Below are 16,060 nucleotides of genomic sequence, written 5' to 3'. Positions count from 1 at the left end.
AAGAACAGGTGCCAAAGAGTCACTCAAGCCTATCAGACCTGAGTCCATCTGGTTGGACACACTTTTATCTGTGCAAACTATCAGCCTGCAGTGTCTCATATTGTTCTCCTACATGTACCCCCTTTTCTTGCTGCTGTTTTTGCCACAGGGGCTATTTGTAGAATAACAACATCTTTTTTTTTTTTCCTCTCTCAGATCAGCTGTTCCATGTGTTGGCCATGCACATGAGACTCTACAGCATCGACTCAGCGTACAACCCATGGACAAAGCTAACTCAGATTGCGAGACAAAAAGAGGCAGAGTAAGTGACCCCCCCTTCCTTAAACACTCTCCCGTAAATGAAAATCTATAGATCTTTTAATACAGCCTAACTTTCCATCATCTGCTGTTTTTGTCAGTATTTCCTCTCACATAAAACCTGACGCTAAAAACTGAGAAAAAAGGGAACTCTGCCTGGTTACCATAGATACCAGTAATTGCTGCATCCGGCAAATTACCGGGCACTCCAGGCAGAGCCAAACGACCCTGTCAAATTGAGTGTACAGAGAGCAACTGTAGCACACCAGCTCCCAGCTGTCTACCACCCTTTTAAAGGAACAAGTATTTATTTAGCAAAATGCAAAAAGAGGTAAAAATAAATGGTTTGGACATTTGAATGTTTTTCAAGGTAAACAATGGAAACCGTTTATATTCTTAATTGCTAGTTAGAGATGCATATAACTGCAAATTCTGGTCAATGTTAACCCCTTTCATGTTTTTTTACATTTTTTTAACCCATCATCACTCTGTTAACTTAATAACTGTCACCAAAGTCTGTTATGTGCAGGAATCAATGGCTCCAAAGGTTTGTCCAGCTTACCAAATTTAAAAATGAAAAAATTGAAAATTTGAAATCTAACATCCCATCAAACACTGCATCCAGTCATTTAAACATTTATATAGTAATGTGCTGTTTAGCTCTAAAAAAACAAAAAAAAAAACATGGTTAAAGTCATTTATTTTGGAGCGCACAAAAACCACCCTCCATAATGTTTTTCAGACATGCTTTTACACCTATTCTCATCAAAGTGCCTGCAGCCTCACAGTATTCTCATCGGACCTATTTGCTGTTTAAAAATACTCGGTTAGAGCTTCATAAGGGAGCAGAGTCATTCAAACCCCGAGGCTGTAGACCTAATGTAGTGTAGTTATATAGGACAGCCATGTTTCTACATGGCTCTCACCATTCTTTGCTCTTTATAAAAGAATTGTTAAAAGAACTTGTTTGAGTGTGCGGCTGCAGATAATGGTTGAAAGCCCTGTCCTTTAAGGTTTCCTTGTAGTGATCTGAAGAATTAAGTGGTGAGTGGTTTAGAAATGGAGGTTTTATTCTTTAAGTGCTGTTCCTCTTGTTCTAAACCCCTGAAGCAGCCTTTCAAGGGTAAAGTGGAGACCAGAACATGAACCATACAAAAGGGATGCCAATTGAAATGGCACAGAATAAGAATACGTTAGAGCAGAATGCATTAAGGATTTTAATCAGAGGGATATAAGAGAAAAGGGCTTTGAAGCTTTGCCTTTGTTGTACAAATTAAACAAGAAAAAAACAGCAAATGTCCTTCTGTCAGATAGTCCTACGACACATTTAGATGTGCTTTAAGCAACATTGTTTTATTTAATGTTATGTTGAATTGCCCATTGCTATTTGGACTTTCAAAATGAAATAAACGGATAAAATAGCTACCAACTTAATTCATCTTAGAGGTGGAGGACATTGTCCATGATGATGACAACAGACCAGTAAAACTTTCACAGATCCTGAAGAACTTAAGCCTTCTTAGGAAGTAAAATCTACGTTGACCCTTTTTGTAGAGGTCATCTATGTTTGCAATCCAGTCTTGTCAAGCAGATTGTCCAAATTCCTGCCTACTCATCCCCTAGGCTTTTTGTTTTACTTCAGCTGTTGGCTTTACTTTTGCATCAGACTCACAAATTGGATATTAACCTATAAGGATTTATGTCTGAGTTTAAAAAAAATAAAATTCAATTCCTTGCATATTTGAAACTGGGGCATTTTAATGTAAGTGAAGAATTACACTTTTTGCATGTACTTTTCAGTCTGTAGTAGTTGCTATGTTCCCACAGCTATCTGACTTTGCACTGAGTTCATGCTGAACTGTTTGAGTAATAAAAAGCTCCTTTGTTTTTTTTTCTTTTTCCAGTGGCTTTGACGAGGAGAGACCTGAGGTCCCCATGCTATTTCGAGATGTCCCATCCCTCCTCATAATCTTTGTACTAACTATGCCACAGCCTCTGCGTAAAGGTAAGGTTTCTCTCCCTGCATCATAAAACCACAGAAACATGGACCTTTTTTTAAGAAAGGCAGCACAAAGGTTTCCCATATTTCATCTCAGGTTGATTGTTTCAAAGAAATTCCTTATCTTTCCTCGAGTTGCTGCTTTGGCTGCAAGAATCATGAAGATTTGACCCTGATGATGGGAGGTCTGCTCCTCCTCTCTGTGTCTTTTATCTCTTACTTTTACTCTTTACTCTTTACTTGTCTTCTGTAAAAATGAGTTGATGTGCTGTTTTCACTGAAAAATAAGTTTGGTGGAGAATCATTAAACTGATCCTTAAGTTTTAAATATTCTTTGCGTGTAAAACTTTGGAGAAAAGATTTTTATATCCAACTGTTTTTTTTATTTTGTATTGACAGATGGCTAAATCCTCGTTCATTACGAATCTTTACACACAGATTAACTGTTGAAACATTTACCCCTTTAACGACCGACCTTCAGAATCATAGACAGGTTTCAGATATTACAGGCTAACAATGGAACCAAACGACCCGCTTGTCGCTTTCAATTTGCATGTTTCCAAGCAATACAAGGCCTTGTCTATATAAAGACTCAAACTCACTGCGGATCCAGACATTTGAATTGAGAAAGCTTCCTGGAGGGGAAGCGAAACGTCTTTAAACCTTTGAAACCAAGTGACTATGACCTGGATGAATAAGAATCTAAATCAGCAAATTGTAGAAGCTATTCTTGCAGTAAGACTATAGCTAACTATCCCACTCTAAATGTGAAGTGCCACATAGTTCTGTTGTTTGTTTGGCTGGATATATAACAAAGGGTATTCATTGTTTTTTAGGTATTTGTCTTAATCAATGACTGTTTTTTTTTTTATTCTACTCATTTGGTGCTGTCTACTGCTGCCAAATGCTAAATATTTTTGAAATAACCAGAGATCCTTGTACATTTGAAATTGGTTGTGATCTATGTGGTTTTTATCTGTCCTCTGTAGAGCACTTTACCTGTGTGATCAAGATGCTGTACAACCTGCAGTTCACTCAAGCTTTGGCTGCGCTGTCAACCAAACTCAGCCCTGAAGAAAGGCAAGCCTGGGTCACATCAGGAGCACTAAAGAAGGTGAATACTAAGCCTCATAACCATCATCTCAGAGCCTGCTTGCTCATTAAAGTTTTTAATCTTCCTAGTAGCTAGGGGTTTTGGGGAAAAATCTATTTGGTTTTATACATCACAACTTTCGGCAGTCCAATATAATATTGATCTTAGCACATAATATACTTTTTATTTATATATATATATATATATATATATATATATATATATTAAACAAAACCATTTTTCCTTAAAACAATTGGGGAAATTGCGCTACTTTCTCACCACCACTCTGATAAAGAGCGCTGTGGAGCCTTTTAGCCGTGCAGCGAAGCACCATTTCTCTAGCAGAGGCAGTCACAGTGGCAGACATGGACTGAATCAACCCCAAACAACACAGCTACTAAAATAACAAAACAATTGAAAGATCAATATCTTCTGTTGAACATGTATACCTCTCGCACTTTATCTTTTGTTTTTATTTTGATTTTAGCTGGGTGGAATATCGTAATGTATCTAGTTATTGCAATATTGTGATATCATATCATTACCCAACCTTCGTGATGTGTATTGTGTTACAACGCTCCTGCCAATACTCACACCTACTAGAATCTATGCAATGTTTTTTTTGAATGTTTGATTTCCTGTTAAAAAACTCCAGCTTAACTGTCAACTTAAAAAAAAAAAGTATAGTTAGTTATTGTGTGCATTCTTTCTTTTGTATTGTTGTATTAGGGGTGTAAAGGTACATATATTTTTCTTTGCTTGTTATGGGACAGATGTCGCTCCTCTGTAGAAATGGACCTACAGAGAATAAGTCAGTCCCAGACATTGACTCCTCTCATTTAGAACAGTACATTAAAAGCATGTTTTTATTGTTGAATAAAAACATTAAACACTCAAACCAAACTTAAGGGGTATTTGGCTTTAATGCTAATAAAATCCAAGCATTAGGCCCATTATCAACATTCTCATGTTCAGTCAGCAGTGCTTGAATTTTAAGTTTTTATCTGCAGTGCAAAAGTAGAAAGCAAACGGCTTGTATTGCTAGCCATGTAGTCCTAAAATACAGTATGTGTGGCAAGTTGTTTTTGTATTTATAATGTTTGAGTGAAATTAGTTTTTTACATCAGCCAATATTTCACCTTGCACTAATGTAAACTTCAAAAACAAACAGCGTTCCTCAGTCCCTGACAGTTAAATGACTATGAACTGAGGTATTACATAGGTTTTCAGTCAGTGAATATATGCTGTTCTCTAATGCGTTTTAGTTTGCATAAGGCTGGGGCTAAATTGAATTAAAAAGAATACCAATTGCTTTAATTGTCCCTAAAGATTTGTGGAATATTTTAATCGATCAAAGTCAGTTTACCAGAACACAAATCCTGCCTCTGTACACAGCCTGCAGCCTTAGTGGGTTCGCCATCAAGGTTTGTTTCTATTATGAGTAGTGGAGGAAAAAAAAAGATCTGCATCACAATGTCTGTTTCAGTTTGGTTCCGTACCTTGACTACCTCAAACTAAGCCATGATTTATTATATGAATCCGTTTGCCTTTCAAATGCCATGTTATGGTGTTAGCTGGGAGTCTGCACCTTATAAATAAACTATATTAATATTTAGGTGGAGCGTTAGACTCAATAGAATTGTTTAGTGATTAAACCAAAATGAAAATGTGCTAATCAAATGGATTTCCATCTTTAAATGGTACGTTTCCACTGTACCTTCCTCATCATTAATGTTCACTGCTGTGAGTTTGAAATAGTATAGAATATCCACACTATGTTAAATGCTTCTTTCATGAAAGTGAACAGAAAGCAAATTGAAGAGAGATCTGAGGCCCAAGGAAGGAAAGCTTTACACTCGAAAATCCTCCTCTATAAATCTGCGACAAAGGACAGCAGACGAGATAAGACTGCTGTTTTATATTCTACCACCTTCAGGTTGATTAATGTGTTCAGCTTTTCATCTGTATAAAATACCAGCCAGATCAGCAGAACACACATTTAAATCAGAAGAACACACATTCAGTAATGTCTTTTCCTGCTAATCAGATACTACTCTGCATTAGTCAGTATATTTTGTAGGGGCAGCACGTCTAAAAATGGTGAAAACTGCAGTTAGTCGAGTGAATTATTGTGATTGGATTAATATTATGATCAAATTATTCTTATATAAACGTGGTACATCTAGCCAAATATCACAAGATCTCATGTCTTTGATCATTTAAACAGGTGACAAATTAGACTGATGGGTAGATAAATGGTGTTTCTAGAAAAGACTAAATTAAAGTACAATACAACACAGTAGTTGAGATGTGAAATCTTGCCCCTGCTTTTCCTTGTACATTTCGTTTTAGTTTTTAAACCTGTTTAATGTCCCTGGCAAACATTATTGCCCGTTATAAAACCTACAGTTCCTCAAACATGGCCAAAGTGAAATGTTAGAATTCAGATTAAAGAGATCTAAGGAGCTAAAATCATAGACTTGTTTTGTGCGGGAAAAAATCTGGGGATCAAAGGGTTTAAACAGACAGGTGTTTTATGATTAAACAGATCTTTTTTTTTTATTTGTCTTACCTGTTTTTTTTATTTTTGGAATGGAATAGAATAGAAAATCCCTTTATTGTCCCACAATGCGGAAATTGTGGTGTTACAGCAGCAAAAGGTTATAGCAGAAGTGGTCACATAAATGTGGACCTTAGAAAGTGTATAAAAATAACTGAATAAGTAACAGAGTTAAGAAAATAAACAAATAGCTGCTGTACTGTACAGTGTTTTACAATATAAAAGCTCTGTATAATGGAGAGTAAATAATCAATAAACAGCTGTGGACATTTTTGCAGTAATGGATATTTAAATAATTGCAGCAACATCAGAGATGTGCAAAATGACAGGAGCATGTTATTTAACTGAGAAACTGCAAAAAATCAGCAAGAAAGTAACAACTTATTGAGTTTGTTGGGAAAGTGGTGGTTATACAGTCTTGCTGCTGCTGGGAGGAAGGATCTGTGATAACGCTCCATGGTGCATTTAGGGTGCAGCAGTCTGTCACTGAAGGAGCTCTCCAGTTCTGCAACAGCTTCATGCATGGGTGGGATAAATTATCCAACAGAGATGTTGATTTACTTAGGATCCTTTTGTTTCCCACCTCCTGCACCGAGTCCAGAGGGCATCCAATCACAGAGCTGGCCTTCCTGATCAGCTAATCCAGCCACTTCCTCTCAGCTACAGATAAGCCACTGCTCCATCAGACAGCTCCATAGAAGATGGCTGATGCCACAACAGAGTCATAGAAGGTCTTTAGGAGCGCCCCCTGCACTCCAAAATACCTCAGTCTCCTTAGCCTCAGGAATCTGTTAGTACAGGGAGTTTATTGCCCAGCTTGAGAGAATATGTAAAATAGAGCCTGGTCTTCAGATATTTCAAATAAGGGGGAACTAAATTACATCTGCAATCTATTTAATACAAGCTGATCCACAAAGATTGCTGGGCAAATGTTAAGATTGTCCAAATGGATTTGGCTCTGCCCCTTAAGCAAGCAGGATGCGTTTCCTACCAGGAGTTTGAAAGTGGTTGTAAAATAAAGATGAGGTGCAAAGCCATTATAGTAGGAGGTAATAATGATGTAAAAATGCTTAGAAAAATATAATTATAATCCTAAAGTAATATTTAGAAGGTGCCTGGTATAAGTACCCTATCTTGTATGTGGTTTGAAAAAAATAGAAAATAACATTTGAAATGAACTGTAGTTGTATAAAAAGAAGTGATATTTAACATGAGGAAATGGGTGAAAAAATATAAAACTTTACCATGTTTTGTTTTTTGTTGAATCGGGGTAGACAGGGAAACCTGTTGAGGGGTAAGAGTTGTGCACTCTTACCCCAATGTGTCTTTTAAGATATATTTGTATATCTAAACATGCCATGATATTTAACCTCTGTCTTTTTTTTTTCTCCAATTTGATATATATATATAGATGGTCTGCTGCCCTGCTAAATAAATTTTAGACTGATTTATTTGATAGTACAACTTAAAGTGTGTCATAAATGGGAAGTTGAAGATGCATAGTATTTAATTTCCATAAATTTGTATTATTTGTCAAGTAATTTATTTTTTTCCATTTAAAATGTTGAACAATTTATCAGACATCAGTGTGCTGCTCTTTTTAAATCCTATACCTAAATATAACCATGAAATCACCTGCCTCTAGAGATCACCTAGTTCATAAATTACAGTATTTCATGATTGTCTTACAAAGGGCAAAATATTTTTTCTGCTTTTCACAGCTAGATTTTAATGTAATTATGTTTTGTTTCTTGCTCTTATTCTTATTTTCTTGCTCCATTAATGGTCAAAAATGTTTTTGGTTGGGTTTCCTTCTTTCTAATAATTCATACATGTATTCATCCGAAATGTTGGAAAGAACATATTTATAGTAGTAGTAGTTGGAGTCTTTGATGCTTAACTGGAAGCATATTTTATATTATTCGTAATATAAAAATGTGCTTTTTTTCAGATAAAAAAAAAAAAAAAAAATTCTTCATCCTCATTCAGCACAACAAACCCATTTCCTTGCCTCAAAATGCCCCAAACCTTACCTTTCTCCTTTTTCTAATCATAAGCAGCAGATAACAACCTAAAATGTGGGATGGAATTGCTCTTTTCTTAGTAAATAAATGTGCGTCTGTATGCTTTATTTATATATAGAGTTGACCTAAATATTAGGTCCTTTGTCTGTAGTCAACATTTTTAATGGAAAATCTTGAATTTTCTGTCACAGAACACTCTAAATGCAGAGAAGTCCTCCAACGCTCTGCTCAGTCATGTCATCAATGAACTCTCAAAGGACAAGAGTGTTTACAAGGTGACCAGTAAAGAAACTACTATGGTGAGTCTTTATGATGACTGTGTGCTATTTTTAAACTTTACTACAATGAAGATAACATACAGGGTTCTCTCATGGCTCCTTTTCATTTCCTCTTTTACTATAAATTGGCCATTACCCCCACAGACGGTGATCTAATGTCTACTAATCTCCAGCAGTAATTGTATATCAGAGTGTTAGCAGAAAGCTGTTGGCTGGTTATTGATCAGGTGCTTCTGTTGTTTTCCTCTTCAGCTGAGCGCCAGTGTGTGGTCGCCACAGTCTATTGAGTTCAGCCTGCAGCAGTTCTGCCTGCCCTTCCTTCGCCTCGCCTGCCTTCTGCAACATCACCTTTATGGAGATAACCTGACTGGCTGCCTGGTATTTTTCTCCTCAGATATCACCAATATTTTTGCGTTTCTGCTCAATGCTTATAAAAAATGTGCCAACCCAGGCTGATTAGAGGAAACTTTTTGATGAGATTTGTTCTTGGTCGAGTGTTCATCATTTGTTTTCATGTTGTTCCCAGGAGGAAGAGGAGTTCTCGTCCTTGGCTGTGTGTTTAGGGCTGCTGTCAGCAGCTCCTCAGCCTCCAGGCGCCGTTCACAGTGCCTCATGTCTGGAGTGGCCCTTCAACGCCTTTGACTTGGTGACGCAGTGGTGTGATGAGGTCACAGGGCTATCTCAGATGCAACCTGAGCAATCACTAGTATGTGCATCTTAGTCAACACACCATCTGTGATAACATTTTGAAGCATTAGGGCTTGTCTGTGATCAATATCAGCATATTTAAGGTTTTAGAAAAGCAAAAGCAATTCCTTTCAGAATGGCAGGGGTTAGGTAAGAGCGTCCAGTTGCCATTTCAAGGCCATATCTTTTATTGAAAACTCATATTTAGCCTACAGATTCAAAATGATAAAGGTTTTATTCCTTCTGATTGCTATCATTAACAGGCTTCAAAGAAATGCTCAGCAGCACCACTTTTAATAATGGTAAATATGAATAAGATGACATATAACAGTTTGACCTAAAACGGAGTCCTACTACAGAGGAATGCATTCCCTCTCCTCAGCAAAACTACAGGAGCATGGGTCAAATTAATCAAAAACACACTAAACTATTTGTTTAAAATGTTTCAATTACTACTATTTTCTTAAACTCTGATTAAAAAAGAAAAAGTGCTCCAGTTTGTTATATTCATATTATTATGTTATGAATTAAAGAAGCAATAATGTAGGAACTGGATTCTGCTAAAATAATAAAAATGAACTGCTGCATCAGCCTTTACTAATGAAGGCTCAGATAAAACCACTTAAAACTCATTTATAAAGCAAAAAAGAAAACTTTATGGAAATCACTGTCTAATTTATAATTAATATTGATAATAGTCATAATAAATAATGATTACGAGATTTAAAGATCTAGGGAAGTCATATATAAATGTTAAATCATTCTGGCTTAAATATGTATATAAATGTACTCTTTATTAGACCATATTGTCCCAAAAGTTAAAACAGTTCTAGTTTTTAAAAGTTTTTTTTTTTTTATATATATATTTTTTTTTTATCTTCTGCAGGCCAGTTAGTTATACGTCAGCTTGAACACCTAAATTCGGCCAAACAAATATCAATGGCCATCTGTCAATCACATAGCATCTTGATTCATCTGTCGCAGCTAATATATGCAACGGTTGAAATAAGCAGACATAGAAAAAGAAGCATAGATACAAAAGGCAACTGTCAACTAGCTCCACAGGCGGCCCCGTCCAGGAAACACACAGCCAGGCAGACAAGCTCTGAGCCAGTTAGTTATACGTCAGCTAAGTTCGGCCAAACATATATCAATGGCCATCTGTCAATCACATTTTTTCGGTGATAGCATCTTGATTCCTCTGTCGCAGCTAATATACGCAACGGTTGAAATAAGAATCATTTACTTTACCATTTAGTTACGTCCCAGTGTTCACAGGGATGGACGTCGGTCGTCCACGCTTTCCTCCTCTAAATAAAAAATGTATGACAGAGGAGACTCATCCATGACCTCCGACACAAAACTGTCCTCCTCTTGCTTGTTTCTGCTGTCCATAGCGTTCCCTGACAGGGTCGTTGCTAAGTGCTACTTGGTCCCAATGTAATTTCTAATTGGGACCCTACTAGCACTAAGTTGCTAACTTGTTAGCAAGATGCTTCCAAGACACCTGTCACAGCCAAACTTGCTTGCGAACCTTTGCCACAACAATCCCACCTCCTTGATAAACGACCAATCACATTCACTTTATTCACTGGTGTAAACTCGGGCACCACTTGGGAGAATTCGGAACTGCAACCGTTGGAACAGCCGCTTCCCTACGACTTTAAGATGATTCATTTCCCTTTAATTTTCCCTTTTGTCATCTCAGATCAAGGTAACATTTTAAGGTCTATAAAATGTGGAATCTAGTATGTACAAAAAGCCTCCGAGACCCTTTAATTAACCTTTCTAAAAATGTGCCTCTGTATAGAAAACCGGGTGGAAACCTGATTTAAGCTTGTTTTGGTTTTGTGAGCTATAACAGCGAGAGGCCTTATACCTGTCCTGGTTTTCTTTTCTTTCTCAATTAACTAAGGAGCTGTCAGTCTGACTCACCTGGACTTTCACCATGACTTTTAACAAGCCTGCTGTAACATTACTGATGCCGTTCCTCTCCTCCGCAGAGCTTGCTGGTTCAAGATCCTCAGTGGGCTCCACCTCGCCTTCTTCAGCTACCTGACAACTATAGCATCATCTTCCAGTACTATCACAGAAAGGCCTGCACTGCCTGCAAGAAGGTGCCAAAAGACCCTGCACTCTGTCTCGTTTGTGGCGCATTTGTCTGTCTCAAAGGCGGGTGCTGCAAACAGCAGGGTACCTGTGAATGTGTTTTGGTAAGTTTATCCTAAGTTGTAGACTAATGTTTAGAATACTGATGGAATAAGAGATTGTTTAATGAAAATAAAAAAAATTTAATAAGTCATTTTAAAATGATTATAATAAAGAAATATTGGCTATCCTTAAAACATGGTATGTACTGCTTTCCCCTAATGAAATTTGGAGGAAAGTTGAGTAGGTTTGGTTGCTGAAACTTGGTATCAAACCGGCCCCGGGGCCACATTGGACAGTCCAAACGGACCGAAAACCTTCAGCCATATCGGCTTGTAGATAGGAGAGGCTAACGTTTCGCTCACATGTTCATCTCATTTACTCTGATTAACACTGTTTTCAGCTGTTCAGACTTTTCAGGTCCTTCTAGTGACTTTTTTTTTTTCTAAAGCGTCCAATGACAAATAAATTGACTTTTTTGTTTTGTTTGAGACTTTGGCAACATTGAATAAATGGCTCTGAACTGTATTCAGCGATTAGCTACTGCAGCTGTGAGTCCCCCTGCTTCGAAAGCATTGTCAGCAGGATTTGAATATATTGTAAACATAGTTTTTAACTTTGATTTGCTGTAACTGATTCACAGACAGCTTCTGTCATTTGTTCACCGCATACGCTGTGGGTGGCTCTGCTGTCTTTTGGTTAAATTTGATCCTATAACAAGATGTATATATGTAGTCTGGAATCAGGTGAAATTTGAATGAATGATTTAGTTATTTTCTTTATCTTTTTTTTATTTAGTATTGGCTGATAGAGACCTGATATGATATTAGCACGAATCACAAATGCTGTTATTATTTTAGTGTGAAAAAACAAATATTACATAAAGATACAGAAAACCTCTAAGAGCTCTTCTGTTAAAGGAATCCTTCTGTTAAAGGAATAGTACACCCAAAACATGATTAGCCTTCATTTTCTACTCACCCCCATGCTGAACAACACTCTGGAGTACTTTTTTGATATCTCAAATGCATCTGGAGATCTGGGAGGCTTCTTGCTGTCTGCTGACATTCAAATAATGGAGGTCTATGGTGCCCGAGGCAGAAAGGTCCATAAAAGTCCACAAAAAATGTGTCAATATTCCTCCATACTGCTCGTCCAATGTATTCCAAGTGTCCTGAGTGGGTAGCATCCAGAATTTACTCGAAACGAAGTCATTTAGAATGTTTTTAGAGCATAAACAGTAGTGTATAGGATTTCCTGAAAGCGCGCACATGCGCGCTCACGACGCTACGGAAGCCGGCAGACAATACCAGATGAAAGTGCGCATTCAGCGTCTGCTCTGCCAATAATGCAAGCGTAGAAGAAGAAATGTGCTGTTTACCTGTGCAAAGAAAGAAACAACGAAAGAAAAATGTCTGAGGACTTCAGTGTTGAGGAAGAGCATGAGTTCTTTGCCGAGCTGAATGCGCTGGTTTGGTCTGCCGGCTTCCGTAGCGTCGTGAGCGCGCATGTGCGCGCTTTCAGGAAATCCTATACACTACTGTTTATGCTCTAAAAACATTCTAAATGACTTCGTTTCGAGTAAATTCTGGATGCTACCCACTCAGGACACTTGGAATACATTGGACGAGCAGTATGGAGGAATATTGACACGTTTTTGTGGACTTTTATGGACCTTTCTGCCTCGGGCACCATAGACCTCCATTATTTGAATGTCAGCAGACAGCAAGAAGCCTCCCAGATCTCCAGATGCATTTGAGATATCAAAAAAGTACTCCAGAGTTTTGCTCAGCATGGGGGTGAGTAGAAAATGAAGGCTAATCATGTTTTGGGTGTACTATTCCTTTAAGCTGTACAATATAGTAATTAAAAATAAGAATATTTATGTGTCAAATTATATTGGATGACTTTAAAACAAGGTGAGATTTAAGTTAAATTGAATCTTTTTTATAGCCAGGATTAATCTATAATAAAATGGTAGTGATATTAGAGACTAAGTTGTGAGATCAAGCTTCATTTTCACCAGTCAAAGTTGTATTGGTTTTATTGAATTTTTGTTGCCTGTGTTATTGTAGCACTCCCAACATTGTGGTGCAGCTACAGGCATCTTCCTACTGATCAATGCATCAGTCATCATCATCATCCGTGGACATCGGTTCTGTCTGTGGGGTTCTGTTTACCTTGATGCTCACGGGGAAGAGGATAGAGATTTACGGTAAGCTGAATTTCTAAACAAATTTAATGCTTAATCTCTGCTGTTGATGGCTCCTCTGGATTATTAAGTACTTTGCTATGAACAGGGAAAAGAGGGATGTTTCATTTAAGAAAGTAAATAATTAAGCAGTATCAAGGTTTTCTGGTTATTAATGCATTATTATCAACTTTATTAAAATACAGTTGTTTATGTGAGAAAGGCTCCAATAACTTATTTAATATAGAATCAAGACTTTTATCAGTTCCATTGATTTTATGAGTCCCTCTTAAAAATAATAAAAATACTCAGTATTAATATTTACCTTATTAAATATTTTAGAGCATATCAGAAGTTTGTTTATGTGCTTTGAAAATTAAATCTATTAAAAAAGTAACATTATTAATACTTCTATTAATACTTCATGTTTTATAAGGAGATATAATTGATATCTATTTTTATCTGTTTTTTTTCATCTCTGTTTTATGTTTTGCTTTAAAGTACAAAACCATAAATTGGGTAAATACCAAATGAACTAACATGCTCATCTGCGGTGGTTTGTTTTCTGTTTTTCTGCAGCCGTGGCAAACCTCTGTTCCTGTGCGAAGAGAGGTATCGAGTGTTGGAGCAACAGTGGGTTTCTCACACCTTCGATCACATCAACAAACGCTGGGGGCCGCACTACAACGGACTCTAAGATCTTCCAAAGTCTGCTTAAAGAAAAACACACATAAATCCAAGATGGAGAGGATTGAGATTTATTAATAATGTTCTGATTTTCCTGGCTTGTATCTGCCTTGATTAAAAAAAATATTCAGAAAATCCTTTTGTTTTAAACAAACATCCAATAAGGTTATCGCTGCCACAGCTTTTGGTTTATGTGAAGTTTGGTGTACAGTTATGCCTAAAAGAAAAACACGTGTGCGTATAAGTGATTTATTGTGTGGTTTTCAACAGGGGGAAAAAAAATAAAATAAAATCTGAATTGGGTGATATTTCAATAAAGAAACAATAAGTTTGCCCAGATCTTCATTTGGTCTGGCTTCAGATGTCTGTTCTGTTCACGTTTCAAAGCCACAGATCAGATAGATGTGTATTTAGAAAATATATCAGATTAGCTCCCTGACAGAGCTGATATGTTTTTTGCTCCATTTATGATGAAGAAAACGCATATCCCTTTTATTTAAGATGGTGCGCTCCCATCTTCTGCCCTGGGTTTTAAGCTCCTAATGAGTAAAACAAGGTTTCCGTCGGTGACGCAGGTCTGCTGACATGTGATGGTAGGCTAAACCAAGTCCACCCATCAAGGCAAGAGTTAGTTTTTTTTGTTTTGCGAACAAGAAAAGGACTCTTTCTGGGTCTAGTTGCAATCCATCCTCAGGAATTATTATTTTTCCTTTTTTTGTTGTTGTCTTTGCTGTTGAAAATATGTTTTAGATATTTAAATAAATGCTGCTGCTCATTGTTAAAAAAAAAAAAAAACAAACTTTTGTGAAGATTTTTTTTTCTGTAAGATTGTGCTTTGAGTTTACAGTTGATGGCTGGATATGTGGATTCAAACTCACTAATGTTCAAGGAGGTATGCAGTCCCTACTTTGCACCCACTTCAGGTGTCATTAACCTGCCTTTTTAGTGGTTTTAAATTTGGTTGGATGAACAGGAGAAAACAAAAACTCTCATATGAGTCACTTTGTTTCAGCGTCATCAATATCAGTGCACAGGCTTTGAGTCCTGCAAAACGCCATATCTGAACAAAAATATCACATCAAGTTGGATCTTCCTCCTTTGGGTAAACAGATTTCTACCTTTCTTTCCTTTTTTTTTTTACCAGTTCATATCTTCAACACATATGAATTCATAATGACTATCTCTAACTCGTGTATCATCTAGTTGTGATTTGTAGTTGCATTTTGACATCGAGGGATTATCAGAGTTGGTATCCGTTATAACACTGTGCATGGCATCATTTAAGCAACATTATTTGTCTAAAATACTTTATTTTTCTGATTTATCACCTTGCTCTCTGGAAGGATAGAGATTTAGCTCAGTCGGGCCTGCAGAGCTTCTGTTTACGGCTGTCTAGGACTGAAATGCTGGGAAATGTTTTGCTTCGATGTGGATTCATTAAAAAAAAAAAAATCGCACATCTAGAACCTCCTCCCAAATGTTTGCATGCTGATTTCCTTTACTTCCCTGCAGGTTTCGTGCTTTTCTTTCTTCATTTTTGCTGTAACCACTTTTTGTAAAAGACAGCAACCAAATAGCCAATAATGGGTGTAAAATTGTAACTGAAAGCTTCTGTCTTTTCCTGTGTGACTGAAGAGGAATACAGTACATTACTGTAGGTGCTGACTCAAACTTTCTGAGTTTGACCAGGAAGTATGATTTGGGACATTTAATGAAAAATGTAACATATGTGAATAAAATATAAGCACACAATATCGGATTCCCTTTGTGATTTTTTTTTTTCTTTTGTCAGATGTCACTCAAATACTGCAGAAGACTCTTAAGATAATTTAATCACATGAAAATAATATACAAAAAAAACACCTCAATATCAGCACATTAAGCGATAATTTATGGAAATATTTGAAGCTTTAAAGGCTTTAATTTATATTTGAATATAAATTAAGTACAAAATGCTACTGAAGTTACTTTTGATTACATACAGGTAAAGTTTTATCTATTGTGGATTTCCTCTATTGGTTTCTAATCTACACATTGGCCTGATAGAATAAATTAAATTGAACATAATTAGGCATGTGATAAGGTTCAGAAATGCG

General features: G+C 36.8%; 1 protein-coding gene across 2 annotated transcripts in view; it reads left to right on the top strand.

Annotated features, from left to right (window-relative positions):
- Nucleotides 1-15,718, top strand: part of ubr3 (ubiquitin protein ligase E3 component n-recognin 3) — a 53,130-nt gene extending 37,412 nt beyond the window's left edge. For both annotated transcript variants that reach the window (XM_038301185.1, XM_038301186.1), the window contains 9 exons: nt 196-301; nt 2,202-2,302; nt 3,286-3,410; nt 8,165-8,272; nt 8,504-8,629; nt 8,778-8,957; nt 10,942-11,151; nt 13,162-13,301; nt 13,857-15,718. In XM_038301185.1, coding sequence (XP_038157113.1) covers nt 196-301; nt 2,202-2,302; nt 3,286-3,410; nt 8,165-8,272; nt 8,504-8,629; nt 8,778-8,957; nt 10,942-11,151; nt 13,162-13,301; nt 13,857-13,974 — 1,214 coding nt within the window. In that variant the 3' untranslated portion in view covers nt 13,975-15,718. The remainder of the gene's footprint in view (nt 1-195; nt 302-2,201; nt 2,303-3,285; nt 3,411-8,164; nt 8,273-8,503; nt 8,630-8,777; nt 8,958-10,941; nt 11,152-13,161; nt 13,302-13,856) is intronic.
- The last annotated feature ends 342 nt before the right edge of the window (nt 15,719-16,060 follow it).

The sequence above is a fragment of the Cyprinodon tularosa genome, unplaced genomic scaffold (genome assembly GCF_016077235.1).
Source record: "Cyprinodon tularosa strain WSP-4 unplaced genomic scaffold, ASM1607723v1 ctg463, whole genome shotgun sequence".
Classification (NCBI taxonomy): domain Eukaryota; kingdom Metazoa; phylum Chordata; class Actinopteri; order Cyprinodontiformes; family Cyprinodontidae; genus Cyprinodon; species Cyprinodon tularosa.
This window is presented reverse-complemented; position numbering and strand designations above follow the sequence as displayed.